General features: G+C 44.4%; 1 protein-coding gene across 1 annotated transcript in view; it reads right to left on the bottom strand.

The window, feature by feature from the left end:
* Window positions 1-2,061: 2,061 nt before the first annotated feature.
* Window positions 2,062-24,547, bottom strand: part of cubn (cubilin (intrinsic factor-cobalamin receptor)) — a gene marked incomplete at both ends in the record, with an annotated part of 54,043 nt that continues 31,557 nt past the window's right edge. The window contains 26 exons of the mRNA XM_080543830.1: window positions 2,062-2,169; window positions 2,694-2,929; window positions 3,458-3,623; window positions 4,651-4,832; window positions 5,355-5,499; window positions 6,042-6,241; window positions 6,524-6,686; window positions 6,929-7,131; window positions 9,224-9,441; window positions 9,983-10,112; window positions 12,305-12,493; window positions 12,920-13,069; window positions 16,157-16,313; window positions 16,601-16,788; window positions 16,952-17,177; window positions 17,507-17,628; window positions 17,893-18,042; window positions 18,399-18,599; window positions 18,897-19,068; window positions 19,900-20,087; window positions 20,307-20,447; window positions 21,367-21,576; window positions 21,799-21,977; window positions 22,521-22,695; window positions 22,996-23,164; window positions 24,269-24,459. Of these exons, the coding sequence (XP_080399956.1) occupies window positions 2,062-2,169; window positions 2,694-2,929; window positions 3,458-3,623; window positions 4,651-4,832; window positions 5,355-5,499; window positions 6,042-6,241; window positions 6,524-6,686; window positions 6,929-7,131; window positions 9,224-9,441; window positions 9,983-10,112; window positions 12,305-12,493; window positions 12,920-13,069; window positions 16,157-16,313; window positions 16,601-16,788; window positions 16,952-17,177; window positions 17,507-17,628; window positions 17,893-18,042; window positions 18,399-18,599; window positions 18,897-19,068; window positions 19,900-20,087; window positions 20,307-20,447; window positions 21,367-21,576; window positions 21,799-21,977; window positions 22,521-22,695; window positions 22,996-23,164; window positions 24,269-24,459 (4,559 nt within the window). The remainder of the gene's footprint in view (window positions 2,170-2,693; window positions 2,930-3,457; window positions 3,624-4,650; window positions 4,833-5,354; window positions 5,500-6,041; window positions 6,242-6,523; window positions 6,687-6,928; window positions 7,132-9,223; window positions 9,442-9,982; window positions 10,113-12,304; window positions 12,494-12,919; window positions 13,070-16,156; window positions 16,314-16,600; window positions 16,789-16,951; window positions 17,178-17,506; window positions 17,629-17,892; window positions 18,043-18,398; window positions 18,600-18,896; window positions 19,069-19,899; window positions 20,088-20,306; window positions 20,448-21,366; window positions 21,577-21,798; window positions 21,978-22,520; window positions 22,696-22,995; window positions 23,165-24,268; window positions 24,460-24,547) is intronic.

The raw sequence follows: 24,547 nt of genomic DNA, 5'->3' as shown, positions 1-24,547 counted from the left end.
GTGTGTGTGTGTTCATTGACATAGTCCAAGGGGGGAGGGTGCATGTTAATGCAGTGTGCAAATGAGCTATTGGGGCTGCTTAGTGCTGGGTGGGCACCACAGTGAGAATGCAGTCATGCATACCCTTTTTTTAGTTTCCTCATTGATTTATGGGGCGTTCTCAGGCAATATTCCAGGACTACCTTCGCAGGAATACACACAAGGCTGAGTGCCATTTAAATATATCATTAACATACCGATGATGGGGCCTTACCCTTATGTAAACGTTTAGTGGGTCTGCATTAGCAGGGTTATCATGTTAGGGTTAGGGATAAAGTTATTCCACAAGCAAGCTCCATAAGTGTTAAATCACTTGTTTTAAGATGACATATAAATATTGTATAGGTTAACACACACACACACACACACACACTTGTTCTTTCCCTGTTTCCCAAGGTCATTATCATGCTCCCCACTTTTCCAACACATTGCTACAATTGTGAGATTCCCATGAACTCTGACCTCTCTTAAATTCAAGAAAAACCCAGGCAGGTTTCTCCCATCCCCTGTGAAAACCTTCACCCAGCCCTGCCCCCAATAGCTTGTACCTCACAAGAGACAGGCATCCTCTACGCACTCCATGTGAAGGGGGACCAAAAGGCAGTTAAACCTTCTCAGTGGAGGAGAATCTAACCCTCTTTCTGCAGAGACGGAGAGGTTTAACTGGACCTTTGTCTGTGGCCTATTATAGGAGCATTTAGGACAGCTGGGTGGCTAAACACGCTACATCATAATACTCGAACATGGCTGTGGTCCCTTTATTGGGTCCTGTGGAATAACACAGCTTAAGTCCCTCAAACCGAGCTCCCCTGAGAGGCGATATTAGCCTCGTCTGTGTCCATCCTTCTCTGACAGCAGTTACTCTCCTGCGCTCACCCCCCCCCCCTCCCTCTCTATCTCTTTCTCTGCCATCCCTCTCTTTTTTCTCTCATTCTTTCTTTGACGTCTGATCAGAGCTGTCAGAGGTGTCAGGTCAGTTGAGGCGTGTCTGGGGGGGAGGGGGACCAGCAGACCGAGAGGGTTTCAAACTCCAGACACTCAAATTAGCCCAGCCAGTAACTGAAAGTTATTAGCTATTCAGACAGAGAGGTTAGAGTGTAGAGAGCGAGGGGGGGGGGGGGAATTAAATAGGGTGCCTACATGTTTTGTCCTAATTGGGATAACTTGACAAAATGACTAACCAGATGCTTAAAATAGCTTCATATCATAACACAGAGAGCTTAATAGTGTGCAGTATTCCCCACTCGTGAAAATATATATTGCTTGACTGTTGCCTCTCAGAACCAAAATACATTCCACTGATAACAGGACTGACTGGAACGGATCCTCATAAACTTGAGCCTCCTGATCAAATAAATGAGGTTATAATTCACTGCAGCTGTCCTGTGAGGCAGATGCAGCTATAATACTTTTAAAACAGGGCTTGTTAAAGATTGTGCCGTGTTAACTAGGATGACGGAGATTGTTTACACTGAGAAACAGAGAGACATTCACATCCAATGAAGAAAACAACATATTCCTTTATTATATTCATAGCATATATTTCTCATTCTTTAGGAAATAACAGATAAAAACAGATGATTCAGATATATTCCATAGTAACAATTTCAGAGCAATTCTAGTATTTACATTTCGTGACGTTAGAATTATAAGGTTCTATCTCCATTTCTGGTCAAAATTGAGTTTTTTACATAATCTGATCCATTAGGTGTTTATTAATGCCTGTGTGGTGTTATTTTTTAAAATGTTGACATGTTTTAGTTAGTAATTAATAAAATACAAAGGTTCCATCTCACAAAACATAATGGAATGTAAAAAAAGACGCTCAATATCTCTGAACTACCCTAAACGGAGATAGAACCTTATCATTCTAAGCTCACGATTTGATTGGTCTACAAAGACTGCATGGCAGGAGTCCAGTTTCACTGACATGATATGAAGAATGTATAAACAAGCATGTGGTTAGTGTAATACCAGTGTGTGTGTGTGTATGTGTGTGTGTGTGTGTGTTGTGTTGTCCTCTCAGCTGTCCCATGTCAGCCTGAATCCTGAGGGCAGGACAGAAGACTGGGCGCTGAAGACGATGTAGACATGGTGTGACGACGCTGTGAACGGAGCGATATCCGTCTCCTACGAGTGAAGAAAAAAGGCAGAAAGAAAGGTGAGAGAAACATTTGACCCGGTGTCTTACACAGTAAAGCCCATAATGAGAACATCCAACAATGCCATTCTTACAATCTTACAATATACAGTAATACAACATATAATACCATGCTACATTGATACCAACTTGAGCTTGAAATCATACAAACACAACTATGTTGTAATGACGTGACGTTAGGATTATAAGGTTCTATCTCCATTTTTGGTCAAAATTTAGTTTTTTTACATAATCTGATCCATTAGGTGTTTATTAATGTCTGTGTGGTGTTATTTTTAAAATGTTGACATTTTTGAGTTAGTAATTCATAAAATACAAAGATTCCATCTCACAAAACATAATGGAATGTAAAAACGTTGACGCTCAATATCTCTGAACTACCCTAAACGGAGATAGAACCTTATCATTCTAAGCTCACGATGAGTAACAAACAAAGGAATCAACAGAGAAAAACTACAGATAGAGATAGAAACGGGGATCCCGTAGTACGTACCGCTCCACAGTACGGTCCAATAGGAGGAGTGCTGGCGTCTTCCCCGTCGTACAGCTTCAGGAAGTTGTTCTGGCAGTCTCCTGGGTCGTCGATGCTGATCTGGGCGAAAGTCACGGTCACCACTCGCCCGTTGGGAGCCTTGATGCCCCATTCACAGCTGGTACCGTTGGCGTAGGAGCCAGGGTAGTTGGGGCTCGTAACCGTCCCGTGGTCTCCATATAACACGCCGCCACAACCTAGGGAAACAACACACAGAAGAGAACAATGTCACGTTTGATCTGGCCTGGCTGAGACCATCCTATGGACCTATCGCTAAGCCACGTCCCCTTTGACAACTCGGGACAAACAAAGCTTCGCTGACAGTGACTGACTGACTTGGCAAATTTCGGATTTCTGATTTACCACAGCAAGTATTTTTTTTTTTTTTAAAGATGACAAGAATATTTTGGCTAGAAGCTTTTCACCGTCAGATGTTAGCGAGTTGTTTGCCCGAGTTTTCTGCCTGTCCCTGTTGCTGTGATATGATTGGACAATTTCGATTTCGGGGTGTGGCTTAGCGATAGGTCCATTGCGGATAGATACACAGCTGACGTGTCACCATGAAACAAGCCTTCGTTCAGGACCAATCAAATAACACTTCATCTGATAGGTCTCGACCATTGTGAGGAGTGTGTCTCTTGACCCTCTATGTGGAACTGGTTCAGACCCAGGCCAGCAGGCCCAGAGCACCTCCAGGTCACCTCGCTGTGGAGGAAATGTCTCACCCTGGGAGGAGGAGGTCCAGGTGATGTCAAAGCCGTCGTAGGTTCTGGAGTAGTCGCTCTTGAAGCGCATGTACAGCTGGTTGGTCAGGGGGAAGACGGGATTGGGGAGAGCGGTGCCACAGAAGGTCCCTAACAGAGGGGCGTCCGCCGTGCTGCCGTTGCGAATCTGAGTAACAGACACAGAGATAACACTTCTGAGTAACAGACACAGAGATAACCCTTCTGAATAACAGACAGCAGAGATAACCTTCTGAGGCACAGACACAGAGATAACCCTTCTGAGTAACAGACACCAGAGATAACCATTCTGAGGAACAGACACAGAGATAACCTTCTGAGTAACAGACAAAGAGATAACCATTCTGAGTAACAGACAGCAGAGATAACCTTCTGAGGCACAGACACAGAGATAACCCTTCTGAGTAACAGACAGCAGAGATAACCATTCTGAGTAACAGACACCAGAGATAACCTTCTGAGGAACAGACACAGAGATAACCCTTCTGAGGAACAGACACAGAGATAACCCTTCTGAGGAACAGACACAGAGATAACCCTTCTGAGTAACAGACACCAGAGATAACCCTTCTGAGGAACAGACACAGAGATAACCATTCTGAGTAACAGACACCAGAGATAACCCTTCTGAGGAACAGACACAGAGATAATCATTCTGAGTAACAGACACCAGAGATAACCCTTCTGAGGAACAGACACAGAGATAATCATTCTGAGTAACAGACACCAGAGATAACCCTTCTGAATAACAGACACCAGAGATAACCTTCTGAGGGACAGACACAGAGATAACCTTCTGAGTAACAGACAGCAGAGATAACCATTCTGTATAACAGACAGCAGAGATAACCATCCTGAGTAACAGACAGCAGAGACAACCATTCTGAAAATGCCATGATTGACAGGGGTACCCCAAATTGAGACACTAATGACATAGTGATTATTGGTATGTATGTATGTTATTTGATTTGATTTATTAGGATCCCTATTAGCTGATGCAAAGCAATTACAGCGTCATATTTCCAAAAATGCCGGTCGAGACACATAAATATCAGAAGTGGAATTCTCACCGGCCCTTATATAATGATATATAATGGTATAATGTTTCTAACTGTTTCTTCATGGCGTCTAGTAACAGACAGAGTGAGTAAGTTGTTTGGGTGTAGTTCTCTCACCTCTAGGTAGTCGTAGGTGCAGGAGGTGTGGCTCTCCAGGTTGAAGCTGTTGAAGAACAGGGAGATGGCGCTGCCCTGAGGCGCCTGCAGGATGATGGTGCAGTCTATGTCATGAGGGTACTCGTCGGGCCAGCCAGGGCTCTTCAGATAGCCATACGCCTGTGCGTAGGTACGGCTACAGCCTGGAACACAAGGGAGAGTCAGACAACTAGGAGCCTGGAACAGTGGAAAGAGGCATTGATATAATAATAATAATAATAAGAAGAAGAAGAAGAAGAATATAGAATAATAATGTTAATAATAATAATAATAATAATATATAATAATAACATCTATATATTTATATAATAATAATACGTATTATTATTATAAATTATATATTATAATTATTATACTATATTATTATTATATATAATACAAAATAAAATATATATTTATATGTAATAATAATAAAAATAAAATCATTATAAATTATTATATATAATAATAATTAAATTAATTTTATGCAGTGAGCGCATACATTTTCAGTATGTATGGTCCCAACGGGAATCGAACCCACAATCTAAGCGTTGTTAGCGCCTTGCTCTACCAACTGAGCCACAGAGGACACAGAGCCACAGAGACACAGAGCCACAGAGCATTGAAGGCTCTGCTCCATCTGCTGATAATGGTCACAGAGATGTTTGGGGCTGATGTCAGTGTACCTGCGACCTGATAGGTCAGAGTCATGCCGTTGCCAGACATGAAGGCCTCAGACTTAAAGGTGACATGCATGGTCCGTCCATAGCTGTAGAAGTCAGGGACGTGAGAGTCTGCGGCACAGAACTTGTGCGACTGTCCGTAGTCTCCCTGTGAAACACACATTAGAAAGACATGAGTTCCTGAATATGAATAAGTGTGAATTACATTCCTGTGATAAGGGTCATATACTGGGTCATATACTATATAAGTCTACTAGTCCATATGTTTATAAAAGTACACAGTTACATGCTAACTCCCCCCTGTCTATATACCCCCTGTGAATAGGCCATATAGTGTATAGAAGTATAGAAGTTCACATAATAGATACATTCTCAGATGTCGATCACTTATCCCCCGATTTTTATTTATATCCCCCCCTATTTATGTCTATTAATGTCTCGTAATGTCTTGTTTCTTTATTATCTTAGGATTGTGTTTGTTTGTTAGCACCTAAATGTTGTTGTACCTGTTACAATGACAATAAAGATCATTCATTCGAATACGACTATCCTATCTTGTCTAGATTGTATAGAATCTTGGAATATACACCAGCTCCACAAGGGGGCTCTGTTGCCCTGTTGAACCATGTCGTTCAGTCTAAAGAACTCCCTGAAAAAGGGAGAAATGGTGACGTGATCCTAGTGTCTCACCACGGGCCAGTCCTTCATCTCCAGATAGTTGTTGGAGCAGCTCTGGCTGGGCTCCAGGCTGAACTGCTGCACGGATATCTTGATGGTCTCCAGAGAAGGCGCGTCCAGCACCCAGCGACACGATGTGAACGGAGGGTAGGCGTTGGGAGACGCGATGGTCTGGGCCATCGCCGTGGCGTTCAAAGTGCCCCCGCAAAGAACTGGTCAAAGACAACAAAACAGAAAACACACACTTATGGAAAATAACAACGCACAATGGAGAACCACATTTGATGGGGGGGGGGGTAGAAACAGGGATGCAAACTGGTGATGGCCCAAAGAGGTGAAACATTTACTTTTTTGTCTGAAAACAAAAGAACATTTATGAAAACGGTTGACCTATTTTGAGGTAAGAACAGCCTAAAACGGCTAAAAGGTGACAAGTTTGCACCCCTGCGAGAAAACAAAGCCTAGAGAGAAGTGGAAAAAGGGGGGTGCCTTACGGTCCACTGCGCTGTAGGTGGCGTTGAAACCTCGGTACTCGATCATGTAGTCCGAGATGAAGCGCACTGTCAGGAAGTTACCGGTAGATAGATACGCGGCCGGGAGGTCGTTGCCACAGTACTTGCCCACCAAGGGGGAGTTGACGTTGTCGCCGTCGTATATCTGATAGGGAAGAGCGGAGAGATAGAGAGCCCAGAGAGAAATGGAGAGATGGAGGTAGAAAAGGAAGACAGGTCATCTAACCTGACAATGGTGAGAACCTACATGATTTCGCAATCACATCTACACTTTTTGTCGCTGTAGACTGCGCCTGTCTACATGATTACTAAAACAGATGGATGGATGGATGGATGAATGGATGGAGGGATAGATGGATGAATGGATGGGTAAAAGTGTGCCTTTACCGTGACTGAGTCGTATACGCAGTTCGTGCCTCCTGACTCCACCTCGAAGGAGCTGAAGGTGAGGGTGATCGCTTTGTTGATCGGCATGGCGATGGTCCACAAACAGTCCAGGTGTTGCTCGTACTTCCCGTCCCAGTTGGTGTCGGGAGATCCGAACATTCCCGTGGTGGAAGACAAGTACCCTCCACAACCATGCTCGGGACCTGGTGGGGAGGGACAGACACAGAATGTCTGGATTAAGGAGAGGACTCAGGAAAGTGGACATGCAAATCGTTCAAGGGTGTTGAAATATGACTAGAACTCAATTTCTAGTGTCCAACAGAAACTCACAATGGGTGTTTACCAGTCTAGGATGTTCACTAACCTACAAACTACACTATCATAATATCATGATATAGACTCAGCTGTTGAACTAACTCAGGAAATGGAGACGTGAAGTACAGTGCATAAACAGTAAAGGGTAAATGGGCTGCACTTATATAGTGCCTTTTTTGCTGCTCCAAAGCTGCTCCAAAGCGCTTTACAACGGCCTCTCATTCACCCATTCACACACACACCAATGGTGGCAAGCTGCCATGCAAGGCGCTGGCCCGCTCACTGGGAGCAATTTGGGGTTCAGTGTCTTGCCCAAGGACACTTCGACATGTGGCCAGCCGGGGCTCAAACCGCCGATCTGCCAACCTTGTGATCATTAGACGGCGACTGTACCTCCTGAGACACAGCCGCCCACATTGACAGTGACAGACATGCAACTATAGAAGAACCGACACTCTCACACAGAGAAAGTCGATGTCTGTGCAACTGTAAACCTTTCCCCCTCTCATTGCTCAGCTGCTCACGTCAGCTCCCAGAGGAGTGTGTCTGCTGGTCCATGGGAAATAGGAGGGTTTCACAGCTGGGGAAGTGATTTAAGATCGACACATAAAGAGTGGGAGGCACCCTTGTGAGAGACGGTGATAGAATCTTTTGTCACCCCTCTCTCTTTTCTTTCTACACTACATTGTACATCTCTTCTGGTTTTTCCAGATGGGTTTGGGATAGGAGAGTCTCCAAACAGATATATTCAAGAATGTGAAACAGATAGAACATAGCACAGATATCTTAAAGCAAATAAGCATCATGACACTGTAGAGTTTAACTAGCTTGGTGCGTGCGTGCGTGTCTCTGTCTGTCTGTCTGTCTGTCTGTCTGTCTGTCTGTCTGTCTGTCTGTCTGTCTGTCTGTCTGTCTGTCTGTCTGTCTGTCTGTCTGTCTGTCTGTCTGTCTGTCTGTCTGTCTGTCTGTCTGTCTGTCTGTCTGTCTGTCTGTCTGTCTGTCTGTCTGTCTGTCTGTCTGTCTGTCTGTCTGTCTGTCTGTCTGTCTGTCTGTCTGTCTGTCTGTCTGTCTGTCTGTCTGTCTGTCTGTCTGTCTGTCTGTCTGTCTGTCTGTCTGTCTGTCTGTCTGTCTGTCTGTCTGTCTGTCTGTCTGTCTGTCTGTCTGTCTGTCTGTCTGTCTGTCTGTCTGTCTGTCTGTCTGTCTGTCTGTCTGTCTGTCTGTCTGTCTGTCTGTCTGTCTGTCTGTCTGTCTGTCTGTCTGTCTGTCTGTCTGTCTGTCTGTCTGTCTGTCTGTCTGTCTGTCTGTCTGTCTGTCTGTCTCTCTCTCTCTCTCTCTCTCTCTCTCTCTCTCTCTCTCTCTCTCTCTCTCTCTCTCTCTCTCTCTCTCTCTCCCTCCCTCTCTCTCTCTCTCTCTCGCTCTCCCTCTCCCCCCCCCCTCTCTCTCTCTCTCTCTCTCTCTCTCTCCCCCTCTCTCCCCCCCCCCCTCTCTCTCTCTCTCTTTTGTCTGAGCCTGAGTACACTAATATGGCTGGCCCAGTGCCCATTTGGTGGACAAAAGCTGTTTCTGTGCAGAGGCACTCATTGGGAATGTACCCCCCCCCCCCCCCCACCACCACCACCACCTCGGTGGTTATGGGTGATTATGTGACTCACTCATCAAATATGCCCTCATGGGGAAATTATATCGCCGGGTGCGATTAGTGGATACACTGATTTAAGATGGAGAGAAAAAACGTTGGATTAGAGAGAGTAGAACAATGTTCCCTCTGACTGACATACATGAAATGTACCGGAGTGATATGGGAGAGAATAACACATTGTGTAGTTCATAAACTGAATCAATATGCTACGCTAAAGGACATCGTTGATCTCAATACAGTGGATTGATTCACAGTAGGCATGCAAAACAACAAATGGAAGATGACTGGAGACTTATTAAGATTATTTCCTGGTTATTAAAATGCCTAAAGATTTGACTTACCCAGTGTCTCAGTGTAAGTGGCCCTCCAGCCAGTACCTGCCACTGAGTTGTCAGTGCGGAAGATGATGTACATCTGATTGGTGGTAGTCCTGATGTCGGGCGGGACCGCAGTACCACAGAACTTCCCCAGTAGAGGGGCCAGGGTGTCCGGTCCGTCGTACACTGCCACATAGTCATATATACAGCCCGACGAGGCCTCCATGTCGAACAGGTTGAACCTGCAGGATGGAAGGAGAGATGCATGGTGGGACATTTGCAGACACAAGACTTGAGAGACGATAGGAACTTCTTTGTTTGTAAAATTCGTAAAAATAATTCAGACCAATATATGGTATGCCATTCATAGTGTCGTACTATTTGAGAGTAGCTTTGAATATTATTAAGATTATATTCTCCAGTACGTGTGCTTAGTACATCTCAGATAATCTATTCTAAGTACGATGAATTAAGAGGGGGTCATTTTGTATATTTAATATCCCTACTTACCTAATTTGCAACTTGAGTATATTAAATATATCTCGAATACAATTTAAGCTGGGTCAGTTTAATATCTTTTATATTTAAGTAGGTTTAAACTTAAGTAGACCAAAAAAGTATCATTCTGGCCCAGAATTTAAAAAAAGACTCAAAGAAAGGAAGCAGAGAGTTGGCGTTGTCATTGACCGTTGCCATTGACGATGCTTGATGTCATTTCTCGAAACATCACGAGAACACACGTGGTGATGCAGGCGTGTTCATGAGGACATTGCTTAGACTCACTTGAGGCCGACAATCTTGTTGTTGCCGACGGTGATGTGGTAGGAACAGTTGATGGAATGGTGGTAGTCTATGATGGACACGCCAGGACTACTGACAGTACCATAGTCGCTGGTGAATAGCCCGCCACACGCTAGAGAAACACAAACAAACAGGGGAACACTTCATCAACCCACAAACATAACTCCAGCGCTGGTGGAATGAGCTCCCCACGGCTGTCAGAACTGCAGAGTCACTCCCTATCTTCTCTCAGAGACTGAAGACCTCCATCTCTTCAGGTTACACTTTAACTGCTCCCCCTGAGACATCTACTACCCCCCAGCACTGCGTCTCCTGAGACACCCGCTTTTCCTCTTTACTGTGTCCCCCAATACTTCTACTGCCCCCCCTGTACTGTTTCTCTGTTTCTCCAGTGTCTATACAACAACAACAAAATCGGTATTTTGTCTTTTTAGTTGTTGTTTTTTTCCTTCTATCACTGAGACTGCCAATGGCCCCGGGCCTGAGCTAGATTACTCTTCCTGCTACGACTGGTGGATTGACGATTCACTTGCTCGTCTGCTAAATGCCAAAAATGGAAATGTAATATGGCATAATAGACAAACAACCCCCCTCTATGATCATCATTCTTGTCTTTATCAGATACTTATAGTAGTATGTTAGTATGTTTTATGAATCATATTTTGCTTCATGAATCATCGTATTCTACAGTATATACATTTTTAGACACCAACAGAAATAAGCCATGTTTATATTAGCATCTGACTGTGGACCTGCAGTGGTGTGTCATCTAAAAGCCTTTGTCAGATTTCCCCAATGATAAGGGGCTATAATGGCTGTCTGGTTGTGTTACTGCAGTAGAGGCTGTGTGTCTGGTTGTGTTACTGCAGTAGAGGGGGTGTGTGTGTGGTTGTGTTACTGCAGTAGAGGGTGTGTGTCTGGTTGTGTTACTGCAGTAGAGGGTGTGTGTCTGGTTGTGTTACTGCAGTAGAGGGTGTGTGTCTGGTTGTGTTACTGCAGTAGAGGGTGTGTGTCTGGTTGTGTTACTGCAGTAGAGGCTGTGTGTCTGGTTGTGTTACTGCAGTAGAGGCTGTGTGTCTGGTTGTGTTACTGCAGTAGAGGCTGTGTGTCTGGTTGTGTTACTGCAGTAGAGGGGGTGTGTCTGGTTGTGTTACTGCAGTAGAGGGTGTGTGTCTGGTTGTATTACTGCAGTAGAGGGTGTGTGTCTGGTTGTGTTACTGCAGTAGAGGGTGTGTGTCTGGTTGTGTTACTGCAGTAGAGGGTGTGTGTCTGGTTGTGTTACTGCAGTAGAGGGTGTGTGTCTGGTTGTGTTACTGCAGTAGAGGGTGTGTGTCTGGTTGTGTTACTGCAGTAGAGGGTGTGTGTCTGGTTGTGTTACTGCAGTAGAGGGTGTGTGTCTGGTTGTGTTACTGCAGTAGAGGGTGTCTGGTTGTGTTACTGCAGTAGAGGGTGTGTGTCTGGTTGTGTTACTGCAGTAGAGGGTGTGTGTCTGGTTGTGTTACTGCAGTAGAGGGTGTGTGTCTGGTTGTGTTACTGCAGTAGAGGGTGTGTGTCTGGTTGTGTTACTGCAGTAGAGGGTGTGTGTCTGGTTGTGTTACTGCAGTAGAGGGTGTGTGTCTATGACTGACTGGTTTATTGTCCCACGTCTCTAGTCTGACTGTTTGAGGGGACAGAATGTTATGACTCCAAATTAAACTGATGTATGAGTACTGTGTGTGTGTGTGTGTGTGTGTCTCAGTGTGTGTGTGTGTGTGTCTCTCGGTGTGTGTGAGTGTGTGTGTGTGTCTCTCGGTGTGTGTGTGTGTGTGTGTGTGTGTGTGTCTCTCGGTGTGTGTGTGTGTGTGTGTGTGTGTCAGTGTGTGTGTGTGTGTGTGTGTGTGTCTGTCAGTGTGTGTGTGTGTCTGTCAGTGTGTGTGTGTGTGTGTGTGTGTGTGGGGGGGGGGGGGGGGGGGGGGGTGCACTCTTCTTCACATCTGCATATCCCTAGTGCCCAGGGCCCAGGGCCCTCTCTATCTCTCTATCTCAAATCCCCTCTGATTGTTAGAAAGCGCTGCGTCTCCTCATTCCACACACGGAATGTGGTCTGGATGGAAGGCTAGCGGCTAGCGCATTCTCCCGCTGGTGGTAAACAGACCCCACCCCGACACCCTCCCATCCACACCCCCATACCCAGCCCTGGGTCTGGGCCACCGCTCTGCCACATGGGGTCTGGTGATACTGTGTGTCTCTGGTGGAGAGCGATGACACAGTATCAAACAGACCAGACACAGACTGATAGCAGCTTGTTGGCACGAGCACACTTACGGATAGCACTGTACTCAGCCAAGAAGCCCTTGTCCACGATGAGGTGGTCAGAGTAGAAGTTGACCAGCATGGGGCCGAAGGAGGACTGGGGCCCGGGGATGGTGCTGCCACACAGCGTGGCCAGGGGAGTGCCCTCGGCTGAGGAGCCACGGTACACCTTCACCCCGTCATAGCCGCAGGTGGAGTGAGCTGGGCACAGACAAGTTACAGACAGAGGTTAGGACATGCATGGTAGATTGGCAGACTGCATATTCTTCTCATAAATCGTGAGCTTAGAATGATAAGGTTCTATCTCCGTTTAGGGTAGTTCAGAGATATTAGAGCGTCAAAGTTTTCACATTCCATTATGTTTTGTGAGATGGAACCTTTGTATTTGATTAATTACTAACTCAAAAAATGTCAACATTTTTAAAATAACACCACACAGGCATTAATAAACACCTAATGGATCAGATTATGTAAAAAACTAAATTTTGACCAAAAATGGAGATAGAACCTGATCATTCTAACGTCACGAGACTGCATATTCTTCTCATAAATGGGGAAATAGTGTCCTAGCTGTGATTTCCATGGCTTGTTATCATGGGTAGTAGTTTGTTAGGCTCCTCCTCCTACATTCTACTTGGAAGGTCTTGAAGGTGAGGACGATCACCGTCTGGCTTCCTGCGTCTATCAGGTAGTTGCAGTCGGAGTAGTCGGGGTAGTCGGCGGGGTAATTGGGGGACACCACACGACCACTGGAGCCGGTGAAGTTGGCTCCACACCCTGAGACATGGAATTAGAGGTAGAACAATCAATGGAGCTATCGCTAAGCCACGCCCCCAAAATAGAAATTGTCCAATCATATCACAGCAAAAGTCACGACAGGCAGAAAACTCGGACAAACAACTCGCTAATATCTGATGGTGAAAAGCTTCTAGACGAAATATTCTTGTCATCTTTAAAAAAAATGTCTGTTACTTTCTGTGGTAAATCAGAAATCAGAAATCTGCCAACTCCCGCCGTTGTAAGTCATTGAATGTCATTCAGTCACGGTCGGTCAGTCAGTCACTGTCAGTGAAGCGTTGTTTGTTTGTCCGAGGTTTTAAATGGGGGCGTGGCTTAGCGATAGGTCCATTGAGATTAGGGAAATGTAACATCCACACTGGAATTCATTCAACTTTCAAGAACATCTGACATACGCAATCTGATAACTGACTTGAATCTTATTGCCGATTTCCAGTTGAACTGTGCATTCATCTATGTCCCTATGCATTTGGATAGTTTTGGATTCCTGTGTTGGGTAAACTAATCTCAGTGATTTGTAATCTTCGCGCAACTCAAATGTTGTTAACTTTATATGTCCTAGCGGTCTCAGTTGAAGCTTTGAAAAAACAGCTGAAGACTGTCCTGTATATATTGACTGACTGACTGACTGACTGACTGATTGATTGATTGATTGACTTAAGCGGGGTACACACATAAGGATTTTCTGCGATTTCAGCGATTTTCGGATGGCTGAAAACAACAGAAAACGCCCGGTTATCAGATGGCTCTTAACATTTTCCTATAACAGAATCCTGGGGTGTGAGGTGTGTTAAGAGTCAATCAATTGTCAATTGTCTCTCCCGACAACCTGCTCGGAAAATGGGCGTGGCCGGCAATCGTAAATGTGAAATGTGTTCAATAATTACGACCAGAAATCATAGGGTTGCCAGATTGTTTGGTGGAATTAGCGGTTTTAGACTGTGGTTAGGGTGGAAAATGTCATTTCCATCTGGCAACCCTGCTCGCGAGTCCAACTATAACGTAGCCAATCAAGCTTCTTTTCGTTATTCGGCACTTTATTTGCCCTGTCGCACATGGTTGTCTCGTACAGGTCAGTCAGGGTACTACGTTAGATAATAATAATAATAATAATAACTTTATTTGTATAGCGCTTTTCCTGCAAACGTTACGGCTCAAAGTGCTTTAATCATTACATAATCTTAATTTAATTATTTTGTAATTTAAAGGCAATATTAAAAGGATGGGTTCACGCGAGATTTCTGGCTTGGGGAACGAGACTCTAGAGAGTCCGGAATCTGTCGTTCCCCAAGCCCATTTTCCGAGCAGGTTGTCGGGAGAGTCAATTGACAATTGACAATTGATTGACTCTTAACACACCTCACACCACAGGATTTTGTTATAGGAAAATGTTAAGATCCATCTGATAATCGGGCGTTTTCTGTCGTTTTCTGTCGTTTTCAGACATCCGAAAATCGGGCCAAAATCGAGACTTCTATTTCTTTTAACCTGCTATAACGTTTGCTCTTTTATTATCTTTTTATATATGTGTGGTGGCCTGGGAAAACCCGTCGGATGTCGCTGGCGTTCGTTCGTGGCAAAGAGCAAATATAGATGGAAATCGCGATTTTGGCGATTTTGATATTATGTGGTATTCTAGTACTTTGAACTCCATACTACATTATGGTGAATAAACATTTTAAGAAAACAAAAGAGAAAGTACTTATTTTGATGTTTTTGTGGCGGGTAGTTTGCTAGCGAAACAACATCACGTTGAACGTGTCTCATTCTCAGTTAAGCAACGCACGCACACATGAGCGAAAGGAGAGACGATACTTCCACCTGTGTTATTGCCAGTTTACTGATGCTCACAATAAGCATAAAGTAATAAAATCTTAACTAGAAGACACACAAATGGATCTGTCCCTCGCATACCGACGAGGCGAGCAGACTACCACCGCATCACAAGCAGACAAACGAGACCGGCCGATCTGCATAGGCTCCTCCCCCGACCTGGAGGAGAAAGGGTGGATTTCTCCCCTTTCCCTTTTTTTGACATGCTACATTAAAATGCTCATAACTTTTTAAAATAAAGGGCTATCTCAGTCATTCAACCAGTTATGAATAGCTGAGAACTTCTAATTTATGGAAATATTAAAAAATGAAAATGTCAAAATGCCACCATGTGAAGGGTTTTCCCAGGCCACCACACATATGTGACACAGCCCAATGAAAAGGGCTACCTGTAGGCGAAATCATTTTTCTGTTTTTTACATGTGCTTAAACTACAGATTGTAAGCTTTCAAATGATGCATCATACATTGAAATCGGAAACAAATTGAAGACGACATGAGTATTTGAAAGTTGCTACACCGGAAATCACTAAGCACAGAAAATCCCCATCAAAGATAATGAATCCCCATCAAACAACAAGAAACGAAGTCATTGTGTTATAGATTACACTTATTTAATGAACGTAAAACTGTTCGGAAAAATAACGAGTGGGTACTTCACATCTTCGAGTTGAATGTTAGCTAAAAAAACGAAAATCTGAAAAAAAAAAAAAAAAACTTTAAAGACGAATTTGACGTCTTTCTCATTTCCGAGAGGTGTCCAGAAACACCAGGAGCAGTCACATATGTAAAGCACTTTGTGACCCCTGGTCTGGGATAGGTGCTATAGAAATAAACTTGACTTACTTATATATCAATCAATCAGTCAGTCAGTCAGTCAATCAGTCAGTCAGTCAGTCAGTCAGTCAGTCAGTCAATCAGTCAGTCAGTCAGTCAGTCAGTCAGTCAACCAGTCAGTCTGTCAGTCAGTCAACCAGTCAGTCAGTCAGTCAGTCAATCAGTCAGTCAGTCAGTCAATCAGTCAGTCAGTCAGTCAGTCAGTCAGTCAATCAGTCAATCAGTCAGTCAGTCAGTCAGTCAATCAGTCAGTCAGTCAGTCAGTCAGTCAGTCAATCAGTTAGTCAGTCAATCAGTCAGTCAGTCAATCAGTCAGTCAGCCAGTCAGTCAGTCAGTCAGTCAATCAGTCAGTCAGTCAGTCAGTCAATCAACCAATCAGGCAACAGTGGTACTGACGTGTTATGAAGGAGGCAGAGAAGCCTATGCCAGGGGTGTGGGTGGACTGGAACCTGGTACTGATGGTGTTGTAGGGGGCGATGACCGGGGCCGGGGTGTTGGTGCCGCAGTTTGTAGACAGGAGGGCCTCGTTGGTCTCTATGGGCCCTGACCACACCTGATACCAACCACACAGGACACACCTCATTTAGACCATACAGTACATCGCATCAACTAGAGCACCACCACCAAAGCTTCCAATAGAAGTGTAGCGCATGTTGAATGTACTGCTGAGTGTGAGACTGTGTGTGTGAACCTGTTGAAATGGAGTGTTGTGCTGTAAATAAGCATGTCTAGAAAAGCGCTATATAAGTCTAATGTATTATGTTATTATTATAATTATTAAAATTATTATAATTATTATAATTATTATTATTATTATTATTATTATGTTCAGGTGGGCACCTTGACGTAGTTGCTCTGGCACTCCCCGTTGGGGTCGGGGATCTGGAAGTTAGGGCTGAAGGTCATCTCTAGGTGGTTGCCCTCGTGCGCGATGATCTGCCAGGAACACTCGATGTTGGCAGGGAAGTTCTGGGGGTAGTTGGGCGACTTGATGGTGCCAGCGTCTGCATGGATGATGCCACCACAGCCTGCATACCACATGCATAAAACGTCATGTTATAATATCTACCTGTATTTCAAAAGAACCCAAAACCCAGGTAAACAGCTCCCGAACATTGTCATGACATCAAGTACAATACAGTACGTACGGTGTTGTACAGCCGGTTAACCCAGGAAGCATCAGTAACATACCTGAGGAGTCAGCTGACCAGGTAGCCAGGAACCCTCCCGCAGACACGATGTGATCAGCCAGGAACACCAGCGCCAGCTTGTTGGACCCTGACTGGACGGTTCCAGGAGAGTTGGATCCACAGTACTGGCCAATGAACGGTGCGCCTGGAGAGCCGCCGTTGAATATGGTGAGAGAGTCAAACCCACACGTGGAGTGCGACTCCACTTGGAAATATGTGAAGGTGAGCTGTGGAGAGGTGAAGGAGTCACGGAGAGAGTGGCGTTAATGAAGGAATTAATGAATGAATGAATGAATCTTTATTTATCTAAAAACTTATTTTGTTGAACCTGTGTTCATTCTTGTGATTTATTTAGTGTTTTCTTTATTATGATTTTAACTTATTATGTTTTTAGACTGTTTTTGTTTTTAACTTATTATGTTTTATGCTGTTTTCTTTTGAACTCTGTAGCACTCTGAGATGCTTTTGAATGAAAAGCGCAATACAAATAAAATGCATTATTATTATTATTATTATTATTATTATTATTATTATTATGAAGACATGTCATCCTCACAGTGATGGTGTGTCCCTCGGGGGCCTCTAGGAGCCAGGCACAGCGGGTGTTGCTGGGGTACTGGTTGGGGTACTCAGGGGTGGATATCACTCCTCCCTCACCAGTCTGCAAACCACCGCAGTCTACAGAGGTCAGAAAGACACAGGGTGACTGCTTTGCAACATTCCCTCATAGAAATATTCCCTGAAAACAATCATGCTAGATAAAGTGGTGCTGGAAGACAATTCATTTCTCCATACTCATCATTTGTCTTCACTACCTTGTCTGCTACAAGGTTAATGGTGGTTGGGTGTAATCTGCTGTTGATCAAAGGGGCAGTAGGGTGTAGGGACCATAGGAGGGAAATTGCAGGGTATTGCAACATACAATTTAGACCTAGGACTCACCAGAGAACATGTACGTGGCCTTGAAGCCCGTGTCTTCTACATACGGGTCGGTGTGGAAGTGGATCCAGAGTTCAGGGGTGTACACGACCACAGGGAGGCTGGGAGTGGTCTGTCCGCAGTACTGGACCAACAGCTCCCCGTTAGCGTCCCCTGGAAGAGAAAGACCAGTAGAAACACACCGTGACGTTAGAATGATAAGGTTCTATCTCCCTTTTTGGTAAAATGTAGTTGTTTTACATAATCTAATCCAGTAGGTGTTTATTAATGCCTGTGTGGTGTTATTTTTTTAAATGTTGTATTTTTTTTGTTAGAAATTAATAAAATACAAAGGTTCTATCTCACAAAACATAATGGAATGTAAAAACGTTGACGCTCAATATCTCTGGACTACCCTAAACGGAGATAGAATTCTAAGATCACGTTCACATTCTCCCCATGACCGACACATTTGGCAAACATATTTCCAAACCTCACCGTCCTGAGAGGGTTTGTTGTCACTCACTCACCCAGGCGGAACTCTATGTAGTCATATTCGCAGGTCTGGTGGTGCTCCAGGTGCAGGTCTTCGATAAAGACCACGATGGAGGAGTTGACATGGCGAGGGTTCTGGATCAACCACTGACAGTTGAGGTTGTCTTCGTAGTTGGAGGGGTAGCCAGGAGAGGTGAGGTTCCCTCCGCTAGGGTTGTTGAGGATCCCACCACACACTAGGGAATATTGCAAAAGTTAGACATTTTCTCCGGCAAGCTGATGCAGAAGTGTTAATGCATGCTTTTGTTATTATCCGTTTGGACTATTGTAACAGTCTCCTTTCTGGTCTTCTGAAGAAAGCTATTGGCCAGCTGCAATTAGTCCAAAATGCAGCAGCGAGAGTTTTAACCAAAACAAGCAGACGACCTCATATAACTCCTATTTTAGAAACTATACACTGGCTTCCTGTTAAGTTCAGAATAGATTTCAAGCCCCCCCCCCCCCCCCCCCCCAAAAGTCCTCTTGTCTCTGACCTGCAGCCTCATTGGAGGAGTAGTCGGCTGAGAAGCCTCCGTTGGACACGGAGGAGTCTGTGTTGAACACCACAGTCATGGTGTTGCCTGAGGACTGGACCTGCGTGCCGGAGGGCACCGTGGCACAGAAGCGTTGCAGACGAGGGTCGGTGGTCGCCAGCCCGTTGTACACCTGAGGGACCGCAAACACACCGTCAGAAACCGCGCGCGCTGGGGGCTAACATGGCTAACATGGCTAACACGGCTAACATGGCTAACACGGCTAACATGGCAAACACGGCTAACACGGCTAACACAGCTAACATAGCTAACATGGCTAACATGGCTAACACGGCTAACATAGCTAACATGGCTAACATGGCTAACACGGCTACGACCATGAGAGCTGGGTGAAATGGGAAGCATCATGGCCCAGACTACACGAACTGAGCCTCTTTCACATTTCAAGAGTACAGAAGAGCTGCGAAATGAAGGATATAAAGATCTAGACGACTCAAAATGGATGAACGTCCTGTGTCACACAAACAGAGTGAAATCAAAAGAAGAGAAGGACACCGACAAATCCCTCCATGCCTGCGCCCCCCAGTACCTCATCACTGACCTTCTCTGTCAACACACTCCAACCCGGAACCTGCGGCCCCTACTCTCCACCCCCCGCACCAACCTACGGACCTTCGGGGGCAGAGCTTTCAGTGTGGCAGCTCCCACCCTCTGGAACTCTCTCCCCACAGCGATCCGCAATGCCCCCCTACCCTGGACACCTTCAAATCAGCCCTCAAAACCCACCTGTTCTCCAACGCCTTTGGCCCCTAGTCTAGTTTTGTCACTCTTGTTGTCTTTGTTTCTTTGCTTTCTTTTTCTGTTCTGTTCTGTCTGTTTGACTGTCTGTCTATGAAATCTGTTAAGCGTCCTTGGGTTTGAGAAAGTCGCTATATAAATCTAAGCTATTATTATTATTATTATTATTATTATTATTATCAAGGATGTGTTGAGAGGGACCCACATCCACGTAGTCGAACTGGCAGTTGGTGTTGGAGGTCCCCTCCAGACGGAGGTCGTTGATGGTGAGGGTCACCCTGCGTCCCACGGCCACCGTGATCTCCCAGCGACACACGCGGCTATGGGGGTACAGGTTGGGGTAGTTGGGGGATGTAATGGTCCCAGAGGCCGCGTTCAGCTCCCCTCCGCACCCTACAGGGGAAGGAAGGAGAGAGAGGGATAGAACGAGGTAGATGAACGGAGAGTGTGGATGAGAAATGGTTTGTTGTCATTTTGCTATCTATGGGAAGTGAAACACTGAACAGTTGTTCACTGTACATTTGTACATAGGCCAATGATATGCAATAGTACCACACAGTAATGCAATTATAAGAATAGTCACATGTCATTGTGTGATCAAGAGACACCTACCATCCACACTGGCCACGTACGACAGACTGAACCCTCGCGCGCTGACACTGCCGTCGCTGACAAACTTGACGTAAGCAAAGCTGTCACTCGTGTCCATGGGCAGAGGAATGCTGCCGCCACAATGCTTCCCAAGCAGCCGTCCTAGACGAAATACAGGTACAGTCATATCAGTACATCGTGACATTAGAATTATAAGGTTCTATCTCCTTTTGTACATAATCTGATCCATTAGGTGTTTATTAATGCCTGTGTGGTGTTATTTTTAAAATGTTGACATTTATTAGTTAGTAATTCATAAAATACAAAGGTTCCATCTCACAAAACATAATGGAATGTAAAAACTTTGACGCTCAATATCTCTGAACTACCCTCTGAGATAGAACCATATAATTCTAAGCTCACGACATTATATAGTACATTACTAACGTAAGAGAGGTTCATATCAACATCACCTTCCAACAAGACCCTAGTGGTTCATTTAGACAAAATGTCAGACTCTGTAGATAGAGTAACACAAATGGTATACTTTGTTCCTTAACAACCTTTTCAACCGGATTTTCAACCACGTTAATTAGGGAGAAATATTGAGAAATATAGCTAATAGCTTTGCGCTACAGTGCGTTGTGTGTCTGGTGGTGAAGAAAAGAGTCACTCGACAGTCCGTTAGAATGTCACGTCCTGAAAAAGAACACGGCTTAACACTAGAAGAGCCGCGAGGGGTCACGGTGACCCCCTGTGAGTAAAATAAATAAATTATATCTTTGCACTCGATCAAATTTCAGGACCCCTCCTTTCATGACTTGTCCTAGATATGTGCGTTCTACCACCCAGTATCCTTACATTTTCAAAATCACTTCAGGATAAGATAGTATAAAGCTGTTTTGCAGTTTTTCTGTGTAGGATGCAACAAAAAAAAGCGCCCTCTAGTGATCTCTGTGTGTAAATAGCAGATTTACATTCTAAAAATGTTACCCCCAAGGTGGCACTACTAGTAGGTAAAATAGGCACGGCTGTTGTAGTGTTATGTCTCTAGTCTGCCAGCTATTGTGTGGCTGGTTACCGGAGGCGTTGTACTCCCGGATCTCCACGTAGTCCGCGGTGCAGCCTGCCGTGTTCTGCAGGTTCAAGGCATCGTAGCTGAGGGTGAGGTAGTGTCCTGTCGTGCCCTCCAGGTACCACTCACACGCAGAGCTGTCTGGGTAGTTAGTGGCAGGGTAGCCTGGACTCTTGATAGTACCACTCTGGCCTGTGTACGTGCCTCCACATGTGGCTGTGAGGGAAAAAATATCATTCATGTTTGTATTGATATGGTAGTGATATAGTCTGTCAATTGAGTTCAGTATTCGAATGTGTGCATAATACATATACTGAGGGAGAGACATCATCACCAAATGCTTTACATTCAGTTCATGGGTTCAGCATGGCAGCTTACGATAGGTTAGTTGGACGATACCACATATAGAAAGTGTGTTGATTTGACTTAAAGACTTACCGATGGAGACCTTGGCCTTGAAGCCCACGTGTGTGACGCTGGCGTCGGTGCGGAAGCGCAGGAACATGGTTGAGCCAGTGGAATGCTGGGTAGAGGGTCTGGTGTTACCACAGAGCTTGGCGATTGAATCGGCGTCAGAGTCGGCACCGTCACGGAGCTCTATGTAGTCATACACACAGCTAAGAGAGGGGACACAAGAGAGGCATAAATTAAACATAGAACATAGAGCAGCCGTGTCTTTTTTACCTACTAAAAGAGCTGCTCTTTATAATGGTCAAGCTGCTATTTACACACAACCACCACTAGTTGGCCGCTTGTAAATTAGCCTGCTTCTTACACAGAAAAACTGCAAAATAGCTTTATATTAGCTTATCCTGAAGTGATTTTGAAAATGTAACGATACTGGGTGGTACAACGCACATATCTAGGAAAAGTCATGAAAGGAGGGTCCTGAAATTTGATCGAGTGCAAAGATATAACATATATATTATTTTACTCACAAATGACCCCTCATGGCTGATTAAGTGTTAACAACAAAGAGGATTTCAGCTTCAGATTCAATCTCATACGAAACTCTGTGTTTGTGTGCAGAAAACGAGTAATAACTAAAACAAATGTAAACATTTCCACTTTGAAGCTGATACAGTCTTTCTATGTCCTCTCTCTAACTCTGTCTTCTCCTAATGATCTATCAAAAACATGAGTTAGGTCTGTTGTCATACGTGGTTGTGGGCTCAATGTAGAAGTCATCCTCAAAGTCGATCTGGACAGCCTCTCCATTGGGCACGGTGATGACCCAGATACAGTCGATGTTCTGGGGGTAGTTCTGAGGGTAGTTGGGAGATGTGATGTATCCTGGAGGATCAAAGTCATTCAGCTGTATGGCTCCTCCACAAGCTGACGGCAGAGAGAGAAGAAAGCATGATATCAAACACAAATGGTCAATATAGTTCAAAGCATATGGAATTCAGACACTATTATACAACAATTTCAAATGTAAAACACACTGCACAACTTTGTGTTAACTCCAGATTGTCGATGTTAAAAACATTTAAGAACAGTATCATTGGCGTGTTATAACAGGGGTCCAGTAAATAGTCTTTACCGAGGCTGTGGTAATAACATTATTACTGAAGTGCTACAACAGACGAACATAACTATTATTGCAGTGTTATAACAGAGAACCAGAGTCTTTACCAAGGCTGTGGGCCTCGAAGGTCAGTTTGAAGCCATTGGCCTCGTTGGAGGCGTCAGAAACGAAGCGGACATGGAGGTTATTGTCTGTTGTCTGGGTGATGGCAGGGAGGCTGGTCCCACACAAACGACTTCCTAGGATGGGGGCTGTAGAGTCTGGACCATTCCTCAGCTGAGGAGGAGGGGGAGAGTGTCAAATGACAATCCTTATCAATACTTTGTGACGTTAGAATTATACGGTTCTATCTCAATTTTTGTCAAAATTGAGTTTTTTACATAATCTGACCCATTAGGTGTTTATTAATGCCTGTGTGGTGTTATTTTTTAAAATGTTTACATTTTTGAGTTAGTAATGAATAAAATACAAAGGTTCCATCTCTCAGAACATAATGGAATGTAAAAACGTTGACGCTCAATATCTCTGAACTACCCGAAAACGGAGATAGAACCTTATCATTCTAAGATCACGACTTCTCACTGAATCTGTCAAATCAAATTTGGAACTGTGGCTCTCAAAATCATTCACCTACGTTAATATATCTTTCTTTGAAACTTCAACCCAACTCTAAAAAAATCGATCTGATAATGGATTAAACTATGTATTTTGTCCAAGCAGCCACCACTGATACACCATACATACGATACATAAGAAGTCCTATCGCATGTCAATCATGTAACAGTGTGTTAGTGTGCTGTTAGTTAGTGTGCTGCAGGGGGAGGCTGGTGGAGGTAGAAATCGGAGGACAGGCTCATTGTAATGCATGGAATGGAATCCGGAATGGTCTACATACAAAGACATGTTTGATACCGTCCCTCGTTACGTTACGTGCATCACAATGAGCCTGACCTCCGATTTCTACCTCCACCAGTTTCCAAAGCGTTGTTGGTCATATTCTGGGGGACGAATATGACTATCTGAACGAATGAATAGGAATATCTCTAAAGAAGAAATTTGGTGAGGCTGCATTCTCATTTTAAGCACCCAAATTGTGGAATGTACTGCCAAGTGAGTTTACATTAGGGATGCAACCTCAACACATTATGTTCAAGTCAAGACTAAAAACCCCATCTTTTTAATATTGCCTTTAAATGAACAAAATATTAAATGATGATTATATAATGATTATTGGAGCACTTGATTGGAGCACTTGAGCTGCAACATTTGCAGGAAAAGCACTACACAAATAAAAAGTAATTATTATTATTATTATTATTATTATTATTATTATTATTATTATTATTATTATTATTGTTATATAGCGGTCCCCCCTCTTACCTCCAGGTAGTCTCCTGTGCTACAGCCGACACCAAAGCCCTGCACCTGGAAGGGGCTCTGGAAGTTGACCGACACTCTGAACCCTGGGGTGACCATCACGTGCCAGCTGCAGTCCAGACCTGGCTGGTAGTTCTGTGGGTAGCGAGGGGTACTGATCACCCCCCTATCCGCGTGGATGAGACCACCACAACCTACAGACACAACAAGATCACGGATCAAGAACCATTGAAATCGGCATTATTGACAACGTTGTGGTTTTAGTATACTGTGCTAACATCG

Source organism: Nansenia antarctica, assembly GCF_963989245.1.
Source record: "Nansenia antarctica genome assembly, chromosome: 13".
In the NCBI taxonomy this organism is placed as follows: Eukaryota; Metazoa; Chordata; class Actinopteri; order Argentiniformes; family Microstomatidae; genus Nansenia; species Nansenia antarctica.
Note: the sequence above shows the minus strand (reverse complement) of the source record. Positions and strands in the feature narration are given on the sequence as shown.